The 26,513-nt window shown below is 40.0% G+C and overlaps 1 protein-coding gene across 1 annotated transcript; it reads right to left on the minus strand.

Moving 5' to 3' along the window:
- Window positions 1-11,901: 11,901 nt before the first annotated feature.
- On the minus strand, window positions 11,902-26,227 carry LOC132124724 (carbohydrate sulfotransferase 6-like). The gene is made up of 2 exons (XM_059535875.1): window positions 26,130-26,227; window positions 11,902-13,324 (listed from the first exon to the last, which is right to left on the minus strand). Exon 2 carries the CDS (start codon window positions 13,304-13,306, stop codon window positions 12,104-12,106), a length of 1,203 nt encoding a protein of 400 aa, XP_059391858.1. The 5' UTR covers window positions 13,307-13,324; window positions 26,130-26,227; the 3' UTR covers window positions 11,902-12,103.
- Between the last annotated feature and the right edge of the window lie 286 nt (window positions 26,228-26,513).

Here is a 26,513-nt window from a genome sequence, read left to right on the forward strand (position 1 = left end):
TATCTGGGGCTCTAGTTGTCCTGGTCTCCGCTGTCTTTAAGGGATGTAGAGGTCCTTTCTAGGTGCTGATCCAGCATCTGGTCTGGATACGTACTGGATCCGGGTGACTGCAGTGACCCTCTGATCTGGACACAGACTGGATCTGGTGGCCACGGTGACCTCGGAACAAGAGAGAAACAGACAAATATTAGCGTAGATGCCATTCTTCTAATGATGTAGCAAGTACATAGGGTGTTATGGGAAGTGTTTCCGGTTCCAGTTTACCTAATTAATGCAGCCTAAAAATTTAACGGATTTGGATAATAAAAGCATATTAGTATGTTATGTGTATGCCAGGTTAAAGAGATGGGTCTTTAATCTAGATTTAAACTGCAAGAGTGTGTCTGCCTCCCGAACAATGTTAGGTAGGTTATTCCAGAGTTTAGGCGCCAAATAGAAAAAGGATCTGCCGCCCGCAGTTGATTATGATATTCTAGGTATTATCAAATTGCCTGAGTTTTGAGAACGTAGCGGACGTAGAGGATTATAATGTAAAAGGAGCTCATTCAAATACTGAGGTGCTAAACCATTCAGGGCTTTATAGGTAATAAGCAATATTTTAAAATCTATACGATGCTTGATAGGGAGCCAGTGCAGTGTTGACAGGACCGGGCTAATATGGTCATACTTCCTGGTTCTAGTAAGAACTCTTGCTGCTGCATTTTGGACTAGCTGTAGTTTGTTTACTAAGCGTGCAGAACAACCACCCAATAAAGCATTACAATAATCTAACCTTGAGGTCATAAAAGCATGGACATTTCTGCATTTGACATTGAGAGCATAGACCGTAATTTAGATATATTTTTGAGATGGAAAAATGCAGTTTTACAAATGCTAGAAACGTGGCTTTCTAAGGAAAGATTGCGATCAAATAGCACACCTAGGTTCCTAACTGATGATGAAGAATTGACAGAGCAACCATCAAGTCTTAGACAGTGTTCTAGGTTATTACAAGCTGAGTTTTTAGGTCCTATAATTAACACCTCTGTTTTTTCAGAATTTAGCAGTAAGAAATTACTCGTCATCCAGTTTTTTATATCGACTATGCAATCCATTAGTTTTTCAAATTGGTGTGTTTCACCGGGCTGCGAAGAAATATAGAGTTGAGTATCATCAGCATAACAGTGAAAGCTAACACCATGTTTCCTGATGATATCTCCCAAGGGTAACATATAAAGCGTGAAGAGTAGCGGCCCTAGTACTGAGCCTTGAGGTACTCCATACAGCACTTGTGATCGATAGGATACATCTTCATTCACTGCTACGAACTGATGGCGGTCATATAAGTACGATTTAAACCATGCTAATGCACTTCCACTGATGCCAACAAAGTGTTCAAGTCTATGCAAAAGAATGTTGTGGTCAATTGTGTCAAACGCAGCACTAAGATCCAATAAAACTAATAGAGAGATACACCCACGATCAGATTATATGAGCAGATCATTTGTAACTCTAAGGAGAGCAGTCTCAGAACTATGATACGGTCTAAATCCTGACTGGAAATCCTCACATATACCATTTTTCTCTAAGAAGGAATATAATTGTGAGGATACCACCTTTTCTAGTATCTTGGACAGAAAAGGGAGATTCGAGATTGGTCTATAATTAACTAGTTCTTTGGGGTCAAGCTGTGGTTTTTTGATGAGAGGCTTAATAACAGCCAGTTTGAAGGTTTTGGGGACATATCCTAATGACAATGAGGAATTAATAATAGTCAGAAGAGGATCTATGACTTCTGGAAGCACCTCTTTTAGGAGCTTAGATGGTATAGGGTCTAACATACATGTTGTTGGTTTAGATGATTTAACAAGTTTATACAATTCTTCCTTGCCTATAGTAGAGAATGAGTGGAACTGTTCCTCAAGGGGTCAATAGTGCACTGTCTGATGTGATACTGTAGCTGACGGCTGAATGGTTGCAATTTTATCTCTAATAGTATCGATTTTAGAAGTAAAGTAGTTCATAAAGTCATTACTGCTGTGATGTTGGGAAATGTCAACACTTGTTGAGGCTTTATTTTTCGTTAATTTAGCCACTGTATTGAATAAATACCTGGGGTTATGTTTGTTTTCTTCTAAAAGAGAAGAAAAGTAATCGGATCTAGCAGTTTTTAATGCTTTTCTGTAGGATATGTTACTTTCCCGCCAAGCAATACGAAATACCTCTAGTTTTGTTTTCCTCCAGCTGCGCTCCATTTTTCGGGCTGCTCTCTTTAGGGTGCGAGTATGCTCATTATACCATGGTGTCAAACTGTTTTCCTTAACCTTCCTTAAGCGTAAAGGAGCAACTGTATTTAAAGTGCTAGAAAAGAGAGAGTCCATAGTTTCTGTTACATCATCAAGTTGTTCTGAGGTTTTGGATATGCTAAGGAACTTGGATACATCAGGAAGATAACTTAAAAAGCAGTCTTTTGTGTTAGAAGTGATGGTTCTTCCATACTTTTAACAAGAAGTAGGATTTACAATTTTGGCTATATGAAGTTTGCACAGAACTAAATAATGATCTGAGATATCATCACTTGGCTGAATAATTTCAACACCATCAACATCAATTCCATGTGACAGTATTAAATCTAGAGTATGATTTCGACAATGAGTAGGTCCTGAAACGTGTTGTCTAACACCAATAGAGTTCAGAATATCTATAAATTCTGATCCCAATGCATCGTTTTCATTATCAACATGGATATTAAAATCACCAACTATTAAGACTTTATCTGCAGCCAGAACTAACTCGGATGTAAAATCACCAAACTCTTTAATAAAGTCTGTATGGTGCCCTGGTGGCCTGTATACAGTAGCCAGTACAAACATAACAGGGGATTTATCATTAACATTTGTTTCTCTGGATAGTGTTATATGAAGCACCATTACTTCAAACGAGTTATACTTGAAGCCTGCTCTCTGAGAAATCCTGAAAACGTTGTTATAAATTGAAGCAACACCTCCACCTTTGCCTTTTAGACGCGGCTCATGTTTATAACAGTAATCTTGGGGGGTGGACTCATTTAAAATAATGTAATTATCAGGTTTTAGCCAGGTTTCTGTCAAACAGAGTACATCTATATTATGATCAGTGATCATATTATTTACAAAAAGTGTTTTCGTAGAAAGGGATCTGATATTCAATAAGCCAAGCTTTATCATTTGTTTATCCATATTGCTTCTGTTTTTTATTTGTTGAACCTCAAATAAATTGTTAATCTTAACTTGGTTTGGACGTTTTTTGTTTTTTCTAGTTCGGGGAACAGACACAGTCTCTATAGTGTGATATCTAGGTGAAAAAGTCTCTATGTGCTGAGAATTAACTGACCTCTGTGACGGGAGGCGGCTAGCAGATGGTCGGTTTTGCCAGTCTGTCTGCTTCCTGACCTGGGCCCCAGTTAGTCAAGTATAAACACTAAGACTATTTGCCAAATTTCTAGAGAGAAGAGTGGCGCCACCCCAGGAGGGATGAAGACCATCTCTTTTAAACAGGTCAGGTCTGCCCCAAAAGCTCGTCCAATTGTCTATGAAACCTATGTTATTCTGTGGGCACCACTTAGACATCCAGCCATTGAGTGATGACAATCTGCTATGCATCTCATCACCACGGTAAGCAGGGAGGGGACCAGAGCATATTACAGTGTCTGACATCATGCTTGCAAGTTCACACACCTCTTTAATGTTATTTTTAGTGATCTCCGACTGGCGAAGTCGAACATCATTAGCGCCGGCATGAATAACAATCTTATTGTATTTACATTTATCATTAGCCAGCACTTTTAAATTTGCCAAGATGTCAGGCGCTCTGGCTCCCGGTAAACATTTGACTATGGTGACTGGTGTCTCTATATTCACGTTCCGTACAATAGAATCACCAATAACTAGAGCACTTTCATCAGGTTTCTCAGTGGGTGCATCACTGAGTGGGGAGAACCTGTTTAATGTTTTGATCGGAACAGATGTGCGGTGTTTTGACCCACGACTAGGCTGCCTCACCGTCACCCAGTTGCCCTGCTGCTGGGGCTCTGTTTCCGGAACCGAACAATGTACAGGAATCCCTGAGCTAGACGCATCCAAAGCCGTATCTAGAGCCCTAACATTCTTACTGTCCTCAATTAAAGTTTGGATGCGTGTCTCTAATTCTGAAATCTTCTCTGTCAGCCTAACTATTTCCCTGCATTTATCACATGTGAATCCCTCATCAGCGACAGAGATAGATAAACTGTACATGTGGCAAGAGGTGCAAGAAACAATGATAGGAGAAGCCATTACTCACCGTGCTTGATGAAATATTCTTACTGCGGTTGTTTGATGAACTTGTGAAAAACTGGAGCGAGGGAGAGGAGAAAAGAAAACAGCGATAGGTTCGAATAAAAACGCTAATGACAAGCTAACGAGTGCTAACGCTTTGCAGGTGTACTGCACTCACGGAAATAAAATAAAAGTGAACGATCAAAGTTAATCTGATAAGATTGATCGATAATATCAGAAATATGGTGTGAATTAAGTTATATTTGACCACTTTTAAAAAAACAGAGAGTGATAGTAAGATAAAGATTCTAGAGAAAAAATAAAAACAGCTACACAGAGCTACGATTTTCTACAGAAGACCAACAGGAAGTAGAGAAAACACACAGAAAACAACATTAAAATGGACCAGGTGTCCATTTTAATGAAAGTAGTTAGTGAAAAATAAATGAACGAATTATCAGTTAGTGCCTAATATGAACTGGGTGGGGCTATTGTGACACAGACGTGTTTGTAAAATGAAATTAAATCATGAGTAATTTATAGCTTGTAATGTGAAATTTTATTTCTTAATAAAACTTTCGCATATGAAGTTTGCCTCAGTTAAATACGTAAAAATAATAAAGAAACTTCTTTTTCCCCGCCATTACAAACATTCTATCGTGCACCACCGGTGGTCAGTCTGCGCACCACTAGGGGTTCGTGCACCCCAGTTTGTGAACCACTGATATAGACTATTTTCACAAAATTGGGATTAAAACAAATACGAGCATAGTCGAGGAAAGTGATGCGCGGGTCAATGCATAAACAACCCGCACCCGACCAACGTTTTCAACTAACCCGCCCACAACTCGGACCGCAAAAAAAGAGAAAGAAAATATTGTACCCGACCCACTTCTTGACCCGCATTTTTTGAAAGTATTAAATGCTCATCGTAGACTTATTGGGCCATAGACGTAGGGGTTCGGGGGGAGGGGGGATTTTTGGGGGAGCGGAGAGTGCAGTTCTGAATATTCCGCAGCGCTAGTTCATTCCGTGGGGTCACTCGCGCAAACCAGAATGGCTTGATGGTTCGAAAATATGTGGAATAAGGGCTGCCTCCGACAATTTGTATTTTTTTTTCTAGTCAACTAGTAGTTGTTCATTTAAGCCATTCCTCGACAAATCGCCCCTTTATATTAATTTAATTACTTAAATAGGCTATATATAATAAGCATTTATGACCGCATGCATAAAGCTTGCCACAAATTCAATTTGATTATTAATGTGTCTAAATTAGCTACGATTGTTTAGTAATCGTAACATAACATACTTTTATTCTTTCATGCTTTTAATATTAGTATCCAGACCAGATGGTGGATCAGATGGTGGACACACACAGTGCCATGAAAAGGTTTTTGCCCCCTTCCTGTTTTTTAATTTTGTGTATTTGTCACGCTTATAAAAATTTGTTTGATTATCTGAATCTTTTATTACACAAAGATAACCCAAGTAAATACAAAATGCAGTTTTTAAATGACAATTTAATGTATTAAGAAAAAAAGCTGTCCAAACCTGCCTGGCACTACGTGAAAAAGATAGAGAGCAGAGAGCTGATAGAGAGCAGAATTCATACTTCCATCAATTATGGCAAGTATTTCAAGTCCTGAAGGTGCAAAGCAGCCCCAGACCATCACACTACCACCATGTTTGACTGCTGGTATGATGATCTTTTAATGAAATGCTTTGTTGGTTTTACACCAGATGTAACGGGACACACACCTTCCAAAACATTAAACTTTTGTTGCATCAGTCAACAGAATATTTGCCCAAAATCTTGGGGATAATCAAGATATTTTTGGCAAATGTGAGACAAGCCTTTATTTTTCTTTTTGGTCACCATTGGCTTTTGCCTTGGAACTCTCCCATGGAAATATCTTTCTTATTGTTTAATCATGAACACTGACCTTAAGTGAGGAAAGTGAGGCCTGCAGTTCTTTGGTTTAGTATGTTGTACTGGGTTCTGGGATCTTTTATGACCTCCTGGATGAATCATCATTGTGCTCTTGGAGTAATTTTGGTAGGCCAGCCACTCCTGGGAAGGTTCAGCATATTTCCAAGTTTTCTCCATTTGTGGACAATGTCTCAGACCGTGGTTCGATGGAGTCCCAAAGGCTTAGAAATGGCTTTATAACCCTTTCCAGACTGATACATGTTAACTATTATCATCTGTTTAAATTTCTTTAGCTCACGGCATGATGTGTTGCTTTTTAAGCATGCTTCACTTTGTCAGACAGGTTCTACTTAAGTGAATTCTTGATTCAACAGGTTCGGCAGTAACCAGGCCTTGGGGTGGCTAGTGAAATTTAACTCCGCTTTCTAAAATAATGTGGTTAATGGGGTTTTCTCCATTCTGTCACCGATGGAGTTTTGGTTCCTTGCCGCTGTCGCCTCTGGCTTACTTAGTTGGGGTCACTTCATTTACAGTGATATTGTCGACTTGATTGCAAATGATTGCACAGATACTATTTAACTGAACTGAGCTGGATGATGACATCACTGAATTCAATAATGAATTTTAGTTAAAAACTGCCTTTAACTAAAAATTTAGTGTTTACAATTGTTCTTCTGCATTATTGACATTATTATTTTTTTACTGCATTTTTTATTTACTTGCATTATATTTGTTTAATATTAAAATTTATTTGATGATCTGAATCTTTTAAGTGTGACAAATAATGTAAAAAAAAAAAAAAAACTTTTCATGGGCATGTACTAGTGCTGTCAAAATGATTTCATGATCACATCCAAAATAAAATTTGTGTATAAAAAATATATATTACATATATTTCTTAAAAAGATTTATTGTGTCATATTGCAAATACAACCAGGGTGGTTTGTAACACTAACATAAATCATGGGTGAATTACAATTTGTGTATGAATTTATTGTGGTTATTTAAACTCATTTATTACTTAGTATATCCCTTCAACACCCAACCCACTACCATTTCATTATAATTTCTTAAAGGGAAAGATATGGAAAACATTTTATTTGAAAATAATTACTGCAATTAGAGAGAATAACAATAACTTAAACCAAATGTTTAAAAAGGGCCTAATTTTTAAACAGAGACATACAACTAATGCTGTCACCTCAGGAGGGTGGTGTTGGGTAATTTATGATAATGACAGAACTTTAAAAATGCTGTTGGTACAGAGCTCCTTATAGGTTCCAAAAAGAAGCTTTCAGTGAAAGCTTTTCTTGGTGTGAAGAATGAGAACATTTGAAGAATTTGAAAAATCTTTTTCCACTATACTGTAAATAACCTTATTTATATTATTTTTGGAAAAGGTTCCATGGATGTTAAAGGTTCTTCATGGAACCAAAGACACACTTATAAAGAACCTGAATACTCACTGCTAAACAATGCAGAAGTACTGAAGAACTGTGGAGTCTGTAGGAACAGGTCCAATTAATTGTAGATATATTACTTTACCTAATATATTTACATAGCCTTTAAAACAAGAGAAACGTATTGATTCTAAAACATCATTCCTGTCCAAAAAAAATTGTCCTAACCATAAACCTATCCATAAATTAATCAAAGGGAAATGATAGATGAAGAATTGTGTAGAAGCCTCTAAACCATTGTAAGCCTGAACAGAACACTTATTCATCAAAGCTGACTGATTGAAATGTTGTTCCAGGATCATGGATGTTGATTCTGGAACATGTTCTTTTTGGTGAAAACCCATTCATTTGGCTTTTATGTGTTATGTAATTATACTTGTTAGAGTTGGTTCAAAGGGCATCCCAAATCACTCACTCACCCAAGTTCATTTGGAACGCCCTACAGACAGATGACATCAAGTCAAGAGCACAGAAACAACGTCAAATTAACAATGAACATACATAAGAAATCAGTCAACTAACCAGTATGTAATGTTGCACCATAAAGTTGGGATACATCTTATGTAAATCCATTAAACTCACCGGTAACCAGTGTTTGTTTGTTTTTTTTTTTTCTTAGAGATCTTTATAGTAAGGGTTTAAGAAAAATGTCATGCTTGTTTAATGAACCATAAACACCTATTGCACACACATTTCTCTGCATGCAGTGTTGAATGTAAGAGGCCTAAGACAGTGCAACAGGGAAATAGGAAGGACTGTCTATGCATCCCCACAGAAACGTAACTTGCCAGTGTCTTGGTAGAAAAGTGGAGCAACACATCACAGCAAGAACTGGAAAATCTAGAGCAGTTCATGGAGAAGAGATGTTTTTTATTTTTTTTTAAACCTAATAGATTGTGATGGATGCATTATCAGACTTCCCTTCTGATCACAAGTCAACAAAATATATCCTCTAAAGAGACTCTTGATCTTGTGCTATCTTTATTTTCATTTACACTTGAACTGATTTAAGTCATGATGTGTTGAATATAAATCAATGTGATTCAAACATAATAAAACACTATAAAATACCAACTTCCATTGAAATCAAACATTACCTCACAAAACGACAATACCTCAATTAGCATAACAAAAACTAAATCAATTTTAAAATGGTTTACATTTGATCACATTAGGTTTCAAATGTCAGTGTATACAGTGAAATTCTAGAGAACAGGTACAAAGAATAATAAAAGCCATTTATGCAAATAACAAACAAAGCAGTACCACAGAACTGCAAAACATTGACGTGCATCTGATATCCGGGTTTACCAAAATCAAACAAGTCATAAAATCATAAAGCAGTGTCTGTACAACACTTTATCAACACTTCTTCAACATCGGTTAGTGACAGCCTAGTACATATGGAAAAATATTAATTTGGCATTATAACATTTATATATATATATATATAGCTAATCAATATATACATTTTCACTTTTAAAAGCCTTGAGCATGTTTTTTTTAATCACATTCAGTAAAAATAAACAAATCTGAAGATCTCAAAACAATTTTTTTTCCTCTTTGCCCCAAATTAATTCATTTTGAAATGACTCAAGTATTTAAATATTTAAGAGCAGATAAACACATGGACGACATCATAATCAGTTTTTTTCTCTCTCTCTAATGGATATAATCAGAACATAAACCTACCTGAAGCTGATTTTCTTCCAATTACTTTAGCTAACACTGAACCTTCAAGAGTACGCTCTCTTGCTCGAGCATTTTGGTAGACAGACAAACTGCGATTTTAAAATGAGCATCTTCGCTTTGCTTTCCAGCACAGTAACTAAACATCCTCAAAACAAGATAAATTCACATTCTAAGTGAAAGTGTAAGACAGTCTCTTGAATCTGCATGTATTTTGTCTTGTAAAACAAGTGAGAAAATAAGGCAGTGCCACATGTAACCATAACTGAGTGACTCAGAGAAAGAAGAGTTTTGCTTCTTTTGTCCCAGTGTAATGCACAGGCTTTGCTCAATCTATAGACTGGCAGCAACAACACTTTAGGCCCTTGTGTGTAATAAATAATAACGGCATAAACAATCTTTCTCCAAGTAATAGAATTAACCAGAACTATATACTGTTTAACGGTTTCCAAATTATCTTCATATTAAATCCAATATTAGGCTATTCCCATAACTTACATACTCGATCAATTGTATATCATTGATCGCTTCAAAATCTTGCGTTAGGATTTTTTATAATACACACATCCATAACTTGAATCCGGGTAATCATTTAATTTTGGTTAAAATTATATAACTTTAGTGGTGATTATACAATAATTATATTTTTTAATTATTGTACAATTATTGCCAATTAGATTATTTTTTATACATGTTTTTACTCTGCATTTAGAGCTGAATGCACTGAAATCCTGCTTATAGGAGCTTTGTGGGAACTTTAGGCAATTAGATCCTATCATTTGCCTAGCATTATTTTTGGCTTTTGCACCCACATTTATCCACTCTTGGATGTATGTCTTTCTTTGTTCAGATAAGCAAAGTGCTTCACAGCAATTTGTAACAAGGATTCAACTGATGGGCAACCAAAAAAAAAAAAGGCACATCCAATCAGAGTTGGAACTTTTTTTTTTTTTTTCCAAGTCTGATTAAAGTCTAAATTGACAACAACTGGTCTTAAGCTAACACAACCCTAGTTTAACATAATAACACTAACATGACATCTTAACATACAATCAATTATGAACTACTTCCTAGGTCTTGACCCCTGCTCCTATGTTTCATGGTGTAAACTGCTCCAGGACATCCATCCTGTGAGTTTTTGAGTGAACCTGAAGAGCTTGGTGCAAAAGTTCAGGTGTGTTTGATTAGGTTTGAAGCCCGACTCTGCGGGACAGTGGGTCACCAGGAACTACTTTCTTCACAATGACGTTGGTATTCAGCTTCATGCAGTCAGAGTCTCTGTAAATCCGTGGAAAGCTGAATGGCATTACACACACACACACACACACACACACACGAGAAACACAGTCCCTATTTTGTGCTTGCAAACATGTTGACATGTTTTTTTGTTGTTGTTGTGGGGGAAGCCTTCCCGGTGGCAGAAAATTACAGTTTTTAAGTAGCAGTCTATGGAAGCCATATTATTAAATAATAAAAGGCAAATTTGACTTTATATTTTTAAATGATGGCTTTATTCACACAATTCCGATTAGAGAGAAAAAAAAAAAAACTTTTCCCATGAGTTTGTATCCCACAAATGTTTTTTTTTATTCCTCCGAATTGACAAACTCACTATTGTTGAGTTAAATAGAGTTCAAACTAGGAGACTTAGTCCTGGTTTCACAGACAGGGCTCAGACTAAGCCAGGGTTAAGCCATAGTTCAATTAGGACATTTATGGACTTTTTTATAAAAATAAGCCTTATAAAAAAAATTAAATAAAAAAAAATGGTTTTTATCTCGAAACAAAACAAAGGCATTGATCTATTTTAAGATCAGTCAGTACAAGTTTCTTTCAGTTGAAACAGCTCAGACTTTCATTTTAGTATGGGTCTAGGCTTAAACCTGTGAAACTGGAGGATAAACTTGCATTTGCAAGAAAAAGTCATCATTGTGAAAATATGCAAATGTTATGCAAGATGTTATAGGTTTACATATTTCATGCTGTAACTGTAAGGCTAATGCACAGAACTGTTTATGTGAATATTATGTAGATCTATGGTTGAAATCAAAGTAATGCTTTAAAATTAGACTGATCTTAGCGATTTTCATCAAGAGTCTGTCCATCCAAGCGTCTGCATTTAGTTTCAAATGGCATCTTTGTATTCTACAAAAATGATTTTGCATTTCAATTCTGTGATCCAAAGGCACAACAATAAAAAAAAAAAATTGGTTTGCACTTTATCTTACAGTACATGCACCTTCATGTACCTACAGTGCAAGTATCAAAGAAAGTACCGGTAATATAAAGTAACTACATGGGGTAGGGTTCGGTTCAGGGTTAATAATTATTGAGATTACTATAATAAGTACATACCATGTACAGGAGAACCAGGACTGTAAAATAGAGTGCTACCTTTTTTTTCCCCTCCACTTGTTACCAGTGTTTTTCTGCCACCACAATGCTTAACTGTGACGTCTGCTCCGAACTGGTCAATCTGATTCAACCCACATCTACAACGTCCATTTAAAATGCAATGTTCTTTACATAAATGAAAAAAACACCATAGTTTCTGTGTCAATACATCTTGAAGTTCATTATTGGACCATAATTTCTTCAAAAACAGCATCCAGTGTTAAAAGCTGTGCCAAGGAAGAGAACAGTACTTTATTGTTCTAGTGACCCGTTCTCTGCAGCTGGCACACTCAAGTTCGATTGTCCTTTTGTATGAAGCGAACGAGAACAAATCCGAAGGGCAAACGCCACAGTTCTTATGTTTTCGATACTTTCGCGGTTGTGCTTTTCGAGGGCAGCCAGCGGAATTGATAGCGCTCTCGTGGGGTCATCACGTCTAAATTCAGCAGCTTCTGCTCTTTCTCACTGTCCACAGTCTTATATCCCAGCAGAGTCATGGCTCCTTTGCAGACCTTCTGGATGCGCTGGACCTTCTCAAAAGGTAAGGTGGTTCGCCAAGCCAGGGAGACGTCCTCAGCATTTCGCGAAGTGATCTTGAAGGCCTCCTTCTTCGTCCCCTTGCCCTTCCCATGTGTGATGCGGTAGATCCACTCCTGCAACTCTTCGGTCAGCTCCAAACCCACAAACTCGTACATGGCTTCGATCTCGGCCAGCGTGTTGCGCACTAGATCCTCATAACGGACCATCTTATAGCGCCCCCTTAGGAAATCAGGCGGCTTTAACATGGCGGTTTCATAAATTCGCACATGGCTGCGACAAATCTCCTGTAGGACCTGATAAGATTTATCCTTTTCTGGGACATTAGCCTGCTCCAGGACTATAGCACTGTCTTTGACCAGGGCTTTGACCGACTGCTCGCGGGAACGAAGTACTGCTCGAGGATCACGAACCAGATGAATGATGCGCAGATCCAAACTCGGGTCGCGCAATAGTGGATACAGTGACTCCAACTCAAAGAAGCGCACCTCTTTTAGCACCACATGGCTGTAAGTCCGACACGCCGCCTCGGCGAGCTTCAAACCTTGCGTGTCGCAGTGCAGCTTGCAGTCTTGCTCTTTGCTAATCTCGTCGCGCGCCGTGAGAAAACAAGCGGGCGGAGAGCAGAGCGCGCGGCTGTGGCTCCACATGAAGAGGTTGGAGACGTTGCGCGGCTGGGGCATGTAAGCGTCCATCACCGACATGTCACATTGAAAGATGCTGCGAATCATATCGCGCACCGCCATCCGCATGCTGCGTGCTCCGGCCTTCTGGATAGACGTCCACACGTGCCAGCCGGGCTCCATCAGGTAAAAGACATCCGGATGCTGGTTGAACACCTGGCCCAGGAACGAGGAGCCGGATCTCCATGAGGACAGCAGCAGTACATGCACCTTACCCTCGGACGCAGCCATGTTTGGAGACGGTGGACGGCTGTACCAACCGTACAGAAGCATCACTGCAGCCGCCTGGATTAACACCAGACTCAGCACGGTGGGTTTCGACACTCTCCACCGCAACATACTGTCTGCTTTATTCACCTGCGAGAGCAAGCACAGTCATACTTTAATGCCCTAAAGCTTTAAACAGTGTTATTCAAGCTTTAAAGGATTAGTTTTAATTAGTGCTGTCAATTGAATAATCACATCTAACGTAAAAGATTTTGTTTACATAATGTGTGTAATGTATATTTGTATTGTGTGTGTATATATATATATATATATATATATATATATATATATATTAGTAGTAGATTTATTTAATGCCATGTCAGCATCTTAGGATATTTTCATGGCAAAAATAATTTATAAAATACTTCGGTTGTAATGCACCAGATTATTGTTTTTCTTTACATTGAAATATGATAAAAATACTAAAACTTATGGAAAAAGTATACTAGCCTAAATAACTTCATATTTAGTCATTCAGCAGATGCTTTTATCCAAAGCCACTTACAAATGAAGAAGCAATCAAAATCAACAAGAGCGATGATATACAAGTGCTATAACAAGTCTCAGTTATCTTAACGCAGTAAATGTAGCAAGGTTTTTTTTAATAATAAATAAAAAGCAAATAGATAGAAAAAGAACAAAGCAAGCTAGTGTTATAGGACTTTTTTTGCTTTTGTTAATTGTATAATAAATAAAAGAAAGTCAATACAAAGAGATTAGAAAAGCTAGTGCAAGTTGTTGTTGTTTTATAACAGAATTATAATAGAGAGTGCTAGAGTTAGAGTCAAATAAAGATTCAGCTGCTCAGATTTAAGGTAGTTCCCTACATAAGAGTTTTCTATATACTTTAGAAGCTGGAAAGTTCAATAAAATGCTTGACAGAAAGGGGAATCTTACAGAACATGTATTAACTAGGGTCTTCAACTTTAAGCATACATGCATGAGTCAGTCTTGTGTGACCTACGCCACATCTGCTAAATACCACTTGATAGTTTTAAAAAGGGATTAAAAATCTGTTTGAAACTTCTGGATGCATTTCATGCAATTAATTATTTGTACATGTATCCCACCCTTCTCACCACTTATTTAATACATAATGATTAATAATAGGTCTGATCTCTGAGAGAGGAATTTGACATGCGTTCACTTCCTGATTTGCAGCTGCATCAGTCGCTGGTTTCCTGAAAGCCCAACATGGCCTGGAACCCAGCGAACACTACAGAACTGATTCTGTGATGGTCCACTTTGGTTAAAATACAAATCCATCGAAAGATGATTGGTTTTTAAAGAGCCCCTTACTTAATGGCATGATTTGGAGTCAGTAAAATGAAGTACATATAAATACACACACGTGCATGTATACACGTTTGTATATTAAATACATTTCTATATATAAATTGGGAACACTATTTTGATAGTCCACTTTCTCCTAACAGTAAGTAACTACATGTCAACTAGCAGTCATTAGAGTATTAGTAGACTGTCTGCTTAATATCTGATCACACTTTATTTAGATTCGTCCACAACAGTATATGTTAACTAATTCTACTAACCCTACCCTAACAGTCTACTCTGAGTTAGTAGACATATAGTGGCAAATTAATGATAATTAGTTGACATTTATTTGTTAATTACTTCTACTTAGTAGAAAGTGGACTATCAAAATAAAGTGTAACCAATAAAACCTATAAATACACATAAATGCTTTCCAAATATATACTGTTTGCATATATAATTAAAAAAAAAAAAAATAAAATAACACTACACATACATATTACGTAAACAAAAACTTATTGTGGACAGAATTAATTGCTTGATGGCAGTTTTGATAGCTTTTACTTATGTAAGGCTTTATAAGGTTAAAGAATTGTAATTTTAGGAAATAAAACCGTTTATTGAGCCTTTTGGGACTGAACTTTTGACTATCATTTAATCCATCAGGCTTTTATGGCTCTCATAGTATGATATTGAAGAACATGGAACTTATACTCGAGGGAACAACCCTAAATTGTTTGCTTTGGGGGGGGCACATAATGCAATACAATGATTTCTAAAAAGCCTAAAATGTACCATATTCGTTACTTGTTAACAAACGTTATTTTTTTTTATTTTACATTCTAAAAAATTCAGGGCCCGTATTCACAAAGAATCTCAAGTCTACAAGTAGCTCATAACTCGCTGGTTTAGGAGAAACTCTTACAAATAAAGGGCTTGTGAATCTTAAATTTAGTACCCATAATGTTTGCTCTAAGAGTATTTCACAAAGCGTTTTCTCTCTAAAACGAGCTCCTGAATCTGTGAAAGGTTGGGAGTAGTGAAGAGGACTCCTAAGTCACTCAGACGAACCACAAACTTTCCTAAGATTGCGGTTGCTGGAAATCTGCCTCTGAATGTAAACATTTTTGAAACATTTGATGATAATGACCTTTTATAAAAAGGCATCGCCTTTGGTTTTGGAGGTTATCCCAAATCCAGATTTTCTTTGATTATATCCTCGTTTTCATTAATCAGCTCCGCAAGACAAAGCAGCTCTTCTTGTATCCAGTTTGGATTTCTTTTACGTTCGCATGTCTTACTATCAGCCATGATTACTCTACTGGGTTTATTAAAAGGATGCTTATATGCATATTCACTAATAGTTTCTGAGAAGCACACATTTAAGAGGCTGACAATCAGCTGCACATATAGTAACACTTATCCTGCATCTTAAAACCTTTGAGTACGGCAACATAATATTGTGATCTGACAAAGACTATCAGCCAATCACTGTGTGCATAGTTAATGAGCACACTGACATCATCCACCCTGCCCTTACTCTGAGCTTAAGATTTGTCTCTACCCCTCAGTAAAAGTTTGTCTCAGCAGCTTGAACAGGTTTTAAAAGACAACTTGGCCAATAACTTTTACTGCTTTACCGACCTGAAGGTGGTTATTTTTATACATTTATACTTACATTTTTGCATATTGTCAAATCACAACCTGTTGATTTCCATCAATCTTGATGCATGAGCTTGTAACGGTCACCTCACAACTGAACTCCAAATCATCAGCTGCTTCAATATCCAATACTGACGACAAGACGACACTTTGGTGCATCATAAATGAACACTAATAAAATAAACTGATTTTTTTCCACATCATGCTAAAGTTTCACAGATTAGGAGCCATACACACTTCCCATAAAGGAATGATTGTGGAATGGTTTTGTATTTCAAACATGAGACTTGACTCTGAACTGCTGCTAATCATCACTTTGTCTGTAATGTTCTGACCATTGGTGCAGTCTCGCAACTAAATTTGCCTTACACTTTATCATTTCATGACTGAATCTAATCTAAAAACGTGCCTGAATGTTTGTCTGAACTTAAATTTTATTTGTATCGAAAAGTATCCATCTTTCTTATGAGATTAAGTTGATCTAATATTATGAGAAATGTTATCCTCTGGTCTTGTTTCTGTTAACGGTAAGTGTAATCGATATTGGCAACACCTTTGAATAAATACTGTGGTTATAGCCAGTGCATTACAAATGCCTTTGTATTACCAATAAAAAAAATGAATAAAAGACAAATGTACTATAGATTGGTTTTTTTTACTCACATTGACCAATTTAAAGTGTTTATTTGTTGTCTGATTTGGAAAGATTTATCTTGTATCTGACATTGTGTTAGAAGTTGATCTTATGTTCTGACAAATGTTATCTGCTAGTCTTGACTGTATGTTTTCATATTTTCAATCATCCAAAGTGTAGTTGATGCTGGTAACACTTTTAAATGCATAGCGTATTGTAGCTAATAGTTGTAGTGCATTTCAAGGCATTTGTGTCATCTAATCATCTAAAATAGACATTTGAAATTGAGATTTAGAACATTTTGTTGTGTTACGGTTCATGCGTTCTCTACCCTGACAACATTTGACATTAAAATTGCTAACATTTTTACATCTTTTATTTCAATTCTGTAGAATTACAAACTGATGGTAATATTGGTCATATTAACAGATTAATTAGCAGTTTCTGATAACCGAGTTACACAATGTGTTTAAGTGACACTGTGTGTTAAATGACATTACACAGTAGATGTGTGATCCATCTTAACACACAAACTGTTAAATATGTATAAAAATTCTGCACGTGTCAACTTTAACATCTCTTTTTGCAGCGTATGAAACACCTGTGAACAACTATAATAAAAATGATCCTGAATATCAAGGGAAGTTACTTTTAGTACTTCTGGAAATACCTGATCAAAGTAAGAGGTGAAAAAAAGGAACTCCCCAAGAGCCAAATGGAGGTGCAAAACTGCTCTGGGAAGTAAATTAAGTTCAAGCATTTATTTAAAAGTAGATCGGTAACCCCCCATTAGGTCAAATCTAAGAGATAAAAACAGCCTACTAAACTTTTTTTTTTTTTGGCACACACCTCAGTGGAAAGATTGACCATCAGGCATGCAGTTTTCTCTTACAGAACATGTATTAACTAGGGTCTTCAACTTTAAGCAAACATGCATGAGTCAGTCTTGTGTGACCTACGCCACATCTGCTAAATACCACTTGATAGTTTTAAAAAGGGATTAAAAATCTGTTTGAAACTTCTGGATGCATTTCATGCAATTAATTATTTGTACATGTATCCCACCCTTCTCACCACTTATTTAATACATAATGATTAATAATAGGTCTGATCTCTGAGAGAGGAATTTGACATGCGTTCACTTCCAGTTTTCTCCCTTTCTCTCTTTAGAGCTCCATGTGACAACACTAATGTAGAATAATTATTTCCTTAGAGAAACGAGCTGTTCCCTTTCATAGGTCACTTCAATGCTGCGGTGACGTCACCACTATGGGAACACCTTCGGTGTGACGAATGTCTGAAGCCCTATACCATCCCGCCAATCCTATTGGCCAAATAGGGCTTGGCACCGCCCCACGCATGCGTACGCATCGTATACCTGGGTGCTCCACACCATTTCACTCAGATTTCATTTCCTTCAGGAAAGCAAATCATCTATGCCCTAGAATTCATCTCGCGTTCTCCAGCGACTTCTACGAGCAGTGTCAACTCCTCTTCGCAGACGCGATGAGTTTTCGGAAATGCAAGGAGCCGTGTACTAGGTACATCATGAAGGGAGACACTCATGACAGGTGCGTAGTATGTCTCGGTTTACATCACGCACAGGCGGTGCTTAGCGGCCTTTCCTCTTGTCCCCATTGTAATGGCCTGCGGCTCAGAGTACTGCGCTCGAGGGTGGAAGTATTTTCTGACGTCGCCCCCGTGTCTAACCCCCGCCATGTCACTTCTGCAACTGCCGAGGCACCGCACGAGGTGATAGCTTGGGGTGACACGTGCGACATGGATTTTGACGACAGCGCAGCGCTGGAATATTCTCCACATCGCTCGCTCTCTCCTACCCTGGTGCAGAGTAAAAGCTTTATTGAGCCTGTCGTTTTCTCTAACGAGGATTCACAGCCCACACCGGAGGCATTTAGTACGATTTCCTTCGGTTGTGGATGCTATGAGGATGACGTTTTATCCACCGCGGCCTCGGGGTCTGAGGACTTTGCGGCCGACACTAGCCCTCTTCCTCCTAGCGGACAGGAGAGGCGTTTTTCCCCCTCCTACAGTGAGCTGTTGGACGTGGTTTCTCGTGCGGTGGGTAAATTGGGGCTGGATTGGGAGGTTGAGAAGGCCGAGGCCCAACCTTCCTCTAAGCTGGACGACCGTCTTTTAACCAGTCGGACACCTGCACAGCCCCTGAGGCCTTTACCTTTTTTCCCGGACCTCCACCAGGAGGTTTCGATGTCCTGGAAACAGCCGTTCTCGGCTCGGATTACTGATGCTGCCATCTACTAATACTAATTCGCCATCTCTGACATGGCGAACCATGGCTATGCAGCAGTGCCTCCGGTGGAAGAGACTCTCGCCGAACAACTCGCGCCTAACTCGGCCGCGGCATGGAAGTCTCACACTCCTTCTTCCCTCTAAGGCGTGTCGAGTCACGTCTAGCCTAGTCGGGAAATCCTACATGGCCGCTGGCCAGGCGGCTGCTTCGCTCCACTCTATGGCAGTCCTCCAGGCCTACCAAGCGGAGCTATTAAAAGGAATTAGACGACGGGGAAGGCATCACACCCGAGGCAGTAAAAGAACTGCAGCGGGCAACGGATTTGGCGCTACGTGCTACCTTTTGCACGATTGAGTGCCACCTCTGGCTTAATCTCACCGACATTAAGGAAAAGGACAAATCTTTCCTCATGGATGCCCCTATTTCCAAGGACGGTTTGTTCGGAGAGGCTGTCACCTCAGTGGTGGAAAAATTTAGGCTCCTTCTCTTTTCGCTGCTTGCCAGGGACTTTGCCCTCCACTAGAGAGCGCTCTTGGACCGCTTTTGCACATCCAATACTCTCATTGCAGTCCCCATGCTCAAACTTTGACTGTCTCGCTGCAAACAGCGCCTTGAGCAGCATTGGATCGAGCTGTAACGCCAAACGCTCCCTCAGACATTCTGCGCAATCCTGTTTTCAGAATTCGAGGGGCAATTCAAGGGTCCCGCACAGATGGCCCGTTTATGATGGCTCGCACAGCCGCCGCGTTTTCACTAGCGGAAGAGCCCGATGTTCAATCTGTTGGTCTAATTCCTGCCGTGGACACGCTTCAGGATTATTCACAACGAGACGCAACAGCTTTTACTTATACACTTTCCCTGTGCACGAATGCCAAGAGCTTTTCAGGCCCGGACGTTTTAACATGTATGACACCGTTGCAGGAAACGGAAATTTTGAGACCGCTAATACAGTTTTGGGCCGCGTGGGAACTCTTGCCCGGCATTTCTCAATGGGTGTTATGCACAATTTGTCACGGATACACCATTCAGTTTCGAAGAGGCCCGCCTCCTTTCCGCGGAATTCTTTCCACGGTGGTGAAACCGATGGAAATAGCGTGCTGCGACAGGAGATGTCAACTCTGCTGAGCAAAGGGGCTATAGAGGAAGTACACCCCGCTCAGATGGAGTCAGGGTTTTACAGCCATTATTATGTGGTACCGAAAAAAGAAGGCGGGTTGTGGCCCATTCTGGATTTACGCTGTCTGAATCTTGCACTCAGGCTGAGCAAATTCAAGATGTTGACGGTAAAGTCTATTTTTTCTCAAATTCAACCAAACGACTGGTTTGTCACGATCGATCTGAAGGATGCATACTTTCATATTCAGATCATCAAGAGACACAGGAAGTTCCTCAGATTCGCTTTAGAGGGCAAACCGTATCAGTACCGCGTTCTTCCCTTTGGCTTAGCTCTGGCTCCCCGCACTTTCAAAAAATGCATGGACGCAGCTCTGGCCCCATTGCGGCTCCAGGGCGTTCGTGTGTTAAATTATTTGGACGATTGGCTGGTGTTAGCGCAATCGCAGACTCAAGCAAACTCTCATCGGGATCTTGTGCTGAATCATTTGAGCAGCCTGGGCTTACGCACAAATTTTCAGAAAAGTGTTTTAATCCCCTCTCAACGGATAACCTGCGTACGGTGCTTCAAAGCGGGCCGCACAGTGACAATGAAATTGTGCCTCAGACTTTTAGGTCTAATGGCAGCTGCATTTCCCGTAATTCGTCTGGGATTACTTCACATGCGCCCCTTTCAGTGGTGGACGAAAAGACGAAATATTTCACCCCGTTGTCTTCCGCATCAGACGATTTCGGTGACACGGAGGTGTGTGATGTCGCTAAAGCTATGGATGTCAGTCGAGTTTCTCCTGACTGGAGTTCGGCTGGGGATTTGTGCTTCCCGAGAGACTGTCACGACGGATGCGTCTTTAACCGGCTGGGGAGCTGTTTGTCAAGGGTGCCCAGCCTATGGAGTGTGGACAGCGGCGCAACGCAGTTGGCACATAAACAGGTTGGAATTACTGGCAGTTTTTCTGGCTCTCCAGTATTTCTCGAGCCTGCTGATCGGTCGTCATGTGCTGCTCAGGTCAGACAACACGGCGGTTGTGTCATACCTGAATCATCAAGGAGGATTGCGCTCTCGCCCCCTGTGCAGGCTGGCGAGGCGTGTTCTTCTTTGGTCTCAGAACAAATTTCTGTCGATCCGAGCTGTTCATGTCCCCGGACGATTGAACCTCGGAGCGGATTTGCTATCCAGACAGACTCTGTAGCAAGGGGAATGGAGATTGCACCCCCAAACGGTAAATCTCTTGTGGCAGATTTTCGGAGGAGCGAAAGTAGATTTATTCGCATCGAACATGACTACGCATTGCCCGCTATGGTTCTCCCTATGCCCTCCATCGCCCCTGGGCTTGGATGCGTTAGCTCACAGCTGGCCCAGGACCAGCTTGTATGCTTTTCCCACTATTCGCTTGATTCCAGCGGTATTAAGCAGAGTACGGTTGGACAAAGTGGAACAGCTGCTGCTGGTGGCTCCGCAGTGGCACACACAGCCGTGGTTCGCGGACCTGATTAGGGCTGCAACTAACGATTATTTTGATAATCGATTAATCTGCCGATTAGTTTTATGATTAATCGATTAATCGGTTTATGTACTTATATTTTAGTTTTTCCCATTTTTTCCCCAAGTAAATTATTAATAAATGGTCTTTATCCTTCAGCATAGATTTTTAAGAGATTTTAACCATTTTGCACTGTCATATCCTCATCAAAAATATACCTGGAGTTGTTTTATTGTGTTAGTAATCCTTAGTCGAACTCTTCTGCAATCAAAACACTGACCAATACTTTAGCAAATTTCACAAGGAGATTTCAAATAATGTTTTCACCATGGCAGTCCTTTGAGCTCCTAAAGTAGTTTAACATCCCAGACAAAGCTTATTAAGGAACATATTTTCACGAAGAATAAGGATAAAACAGAATAAAATTGCAGTGCATTGTATTTTATTATTTACTGGGAAACAGCTTTATAGCTTTTGCTGTGAAATTGTAAACAATCCTTCGAAAAAAGTGCCAATGGCATGAAACCTGAATGGAACTCACAATTTAAAGTAAAATCCATCAGAAGGTTGTCCAGAAAAAAAAATTTGACACACACAAAAACCTGCTGTGTGAAAAAGAGCAGTGAATACTTAGAAAAAAAGTGCATTTCAAATATCTTTAAACATTTACCTCTCATTCAGTCATAATTAGGCTGCACGACTGAATTTTGAACTGGTAAACGACAAACTGATCACAGAACATGTTTGTAAAGCTTTAAATGTTAACTGTTAAAAAGCAATGTTATCAGCTTTTACGACTAAACATTTGCAAACAACATTGTACTGGAGATCTGCACAAATGAAAGTCTTAGGGGCCATTCACAAATCGTACCTAAAACGCATGGAAAACGCTAGGCGCACAGCTTTCTCCTTCTTTCCAAAACGCTCGGGCAGAAGCGCCCCTGGGGCGTCTGCCTTTGCTAAGCAACCATGACGTGCTCTCTCCTTAAAGACCCGGAAATTTCAGCAAAGGATAAATGGATTTGCAGCTCCAAAAAAATCGCTTGCAGTAGCTCTGCTACTAAATTTATTTCAAAATAGAAATCCATATACAACTATGATCAGCTGTTCCTTTCATCTTGACTGAGCTTTTAACGTTGTTACTTGAAAGGATGAATCTGATTGGTTAGTTCTTGTCACATGACCCGCGGTGCGCTTGCAGCATTCTGAAAAGTTGAAATGTTTTTAACTCGATGCGGTGCGGTGTTGGAAATAACGAACTTGAGCGCGCAAAAGACGCGATATGTGAACGTCCACTTAAACAGTTCAGTAGTGCAGAGTTGACAGGTTACTCTTCTTTTTTGAAGGCTCAAAGTAAAGTACTCCCACATCCCGCTGAATGCTGCAGAGAGGCTGTTCGGGAAGCAGGTGACATAAAACGAGGCCAGCGATTGGCTATTCGCTACTTCTCCTGCTGTACTGGCTGAGTAAAACCTCCAGTGGCTCATTACTGCCACACTTTGGTCACCGCAGATTTGAAATATGCACGAAATGAGCCGCTTACGGCAAATAAAAGTTATTTAGCAACGAATCGATGACTAAATTAGTTGACAACTATTTTAATAATCGATTTTAAATCGATTAAATCGATTCGTTGTTTCAGCTCTAGACCTGATCAATCTGTTAGCGGGCTCTCCATGGGAGATTCCCCTCAGACAGGATTTATTATCGCAAGCACAGGCAAGCACAGGCCGGATCTGTGGAAACTGTGGGCGTGGCCTCTGAGCGGAGTGAGTTAGTATGTCCCGGTCTTTCTGTTGATACTACCGAGACTATACTGCAGCCTCTACGAGACGCTTATATGCTTTCATGTAGAGACTTTTTATGACCTGGTGTGAAACTCATAATATGGATCCAGTTTACTGCCCAGTGGCTTCAGTACTAGAGTTCCTTCAGGACCATTTTTCGGATGGAGTGACACCAGCCACTCTAAAGGTTTACGTGGCAGCCATTTCAGCTTACCACGAGAATATAGATGGTGCCTCGATGGGCCGTCATCCACTGGTTTCTCGTTTCATACAGGGTGCACGACGGCTGAGGCCTTTCCGCCCGTGCGAGTTCCTTCATGGGATTTATCCATTGTGTTGCACGGTTTATCAGGGCATCCGTTTGAGCCCTTGGAAACTGTACCGGATAAAATCCTGACTTTGAAGACTGTTCTTCTTATGGCTTTATCCTCCCTCAAGAGAGTTGGGGATTTACAGGCTCTCTCTGTTTCACCTTCATGCATGGAATTTGCACCGGGCTCTGTGAAGGTGTTGTTGCAACTGAGGCCTAATTATGTTCCTAAGGTCGCATCTAATTCCTTTCGCTTTCAGCAGGTGGTCCTGGAAGCTTTATCCCCTGCTGAGGTGGGGTTCGGAGATCTAAGTCTTTGCCCTGTGAGAGCTTTAAAGACTTCTGTGGATCGTACTGCCCCATGGCATGAGTCTGACCAGCTGTTTGTCTGTTTTGGACATAAAAATGAGGGCCATGCGGTTACAAAACAGCGCATGTCACATTGGCTGGTGGAGGCAATATCTTTAGCCTATGATGCGCGCGGGCTCGCTTCGCCCTTAGGAGTTAAAGCTCATTCCACGAGAGCAGTGGCTTCTTCTCGAGCTTTTCTCAGTGGATCTTCTATGGATGATATCTGTGCTGCGGCAGGATTGTCCTCACCGAGCACTTTTATCAAGTCCTACAGTCTGGATGTGAGGATGGCTCCTGGCTCCCGGGTTCTCTCAGCTTGAGCAGATGCTTCCTTGGATCCCAGCTATCAGGTACGTCAGGCGTTATGGTATAGCGTTCCCATAGTGGTGACGTCACCGCAGCATCGAAGTGACCTATGAAAGGGAACATCTCGGTTATGTATGTAACCATGGTTCCCTGAATAGGGAACGAGATGTTGCGGTCCTGGCCATTCCGTACCTTGATAGCATTCTTCTTCAGTCATGAAATCTGAGTGAAATGGCGAGCGCCACCCAGGTATACGATGCGTACACATGCATGAGGCGGTGCCAAGCGCTATTTGGCCAATAGGATTGGCAGGATGGTATAGGGCTTCAGACATTCATCACACCGAAGGTGTTCCCATAGTGGTGACGTCACCGCAGCATCTCGTTCCCAATTCAGAGAACCATGGTTATATACGTAACCGAGATGTTTTACTAACTCCAACCAGCAGATGACAGTCAATCTTCTATTAAAACTGGCGAAACCTTGAGGAAATCCAATAATAAAACGGGGGCTTGCCCCTCGACTCTTCCCAATTGAGCGAAAGATGATGCATGTTTCAGCATTTCACACAGATCGCGTTATCCACATCAAATCAACAGGCCTATGACTGAACACTGCACGCACAGATATTAAATGAAATGCAAATGGAAAGGCAATGCACACTGTACCAAAGGAAAACTTCCCTCTGGACACAACAGAAATGTGCACAATGTCAATGCTACGGACCCCCTCTCAAAACATGCTGCTTTTACACATTTTTAAAACGACAGTTGATCAAAACTCGCATGCAAATCCAGTAATACCGGACATCTTCCGTGAAACACAATAGCGTAACGTTTAGCAGAGTTTATAATAGCGGTCCATGCGACTTGTAGGCTACTTTGTAATTTTTCAGAGACAATATAATAGCTGTCTGAGGTAGAAACCATAAAGATTATTGACTAAAACCGTTTTCGCGCTCATTGGTCATATCAAATGTCGGTTGTTTCTCACATAAAGCCTTTCTATAGTTACAAAGCGTTGAAGATATTGCACGACACACACACCAATTTAGCGTGTTTTACAAAAACAAAAATGGTATATCATACCAGTTGGGCGCATCATGACGAGGGACTTGGTAATGACAGGATTTTCTTGTTGGACTGGCGTTTTAAAAGCGTTGCACACCTGATTCCGAGAAACAGGTGGGAAATACTGTGATAAATGAGTAATATGATCAGAGTTCGTTTGTTACCCATCTGGGACCGAAAACATTTGATTAAAAAAGTTGAAGTGTTACTTTTCACTCAAAAGTGGCGACACACAATTTAAACCTAGTGAGCAGACTAGATAGACCGCATAACTAGACACCGTCACGGGACTCCAGAAGCGCACCGTGATGCCCAAAACACTGAACGCACCTATTTTGAGACATTAGACGAACCAACAATTCATCTTTTGAGCTACAACAATACGAGTATTTAAGTAATATTCTTGTTTGGTCCAAATCGCCCGAGAACACAAACGTGTTATTAGACTTCCACTGAGATAGACGAGGCTCGGCTTCTTCATGTTCACAACCATCCTCTTTAAAGACTTCTTGAAAACGTCTCACACACACTCACCCGTCACAAAAAGATCATTTTAAGAGTCACCCCACAAATACATATATTAATGTGATACTGTATGTCTATAGCAGACGCTGTATATTATTAAAGCGTGCCTTACCTCCTGCTCAGCAATGCGCTTGCATTCAGGGATGAAGGGTTTCTGTGTAAAACTGGATGTGGAAAAATCTGAGACGTGGCCTTTAAGAGTGATTGGCAGGCGGTGGGCGGGGCTACCAGTGAGCAGCCTTCTGCAAGATGACCCCAAGAAGGACTTCTATGAGTGGACGCTTTGTCTATTTCTTTTTTGTTAGGAATAATAATAGCAAGCTCAAAGTAACTAACTTCTGTATATTAGAAAAGACACATTGTTATCCAGCTAACCTAGCTTTATCCATGTTTTCCTTAAAAATGGATATACACCAATTAAATCCATGTGTGATACAAATATGAAAGAGCTTCATAAGGCATTATGCTTTCACAACACGGATAAATGAACAGGAAA

The sequence above is a fragment of the Carassius carassius genome, chromosome 43 (genome assembly GCF_963082965.1).
Source record: "Carassius carassius chromosome 43, fCarCar2.1, whole genome shotgun sequence".
Taxonomy (NCBI): Eukaryota; Metazoa; Chordata; class Actinopteri; order Cypriniformes; family Cyprinidae; genus Carassius; species Carassius carassius.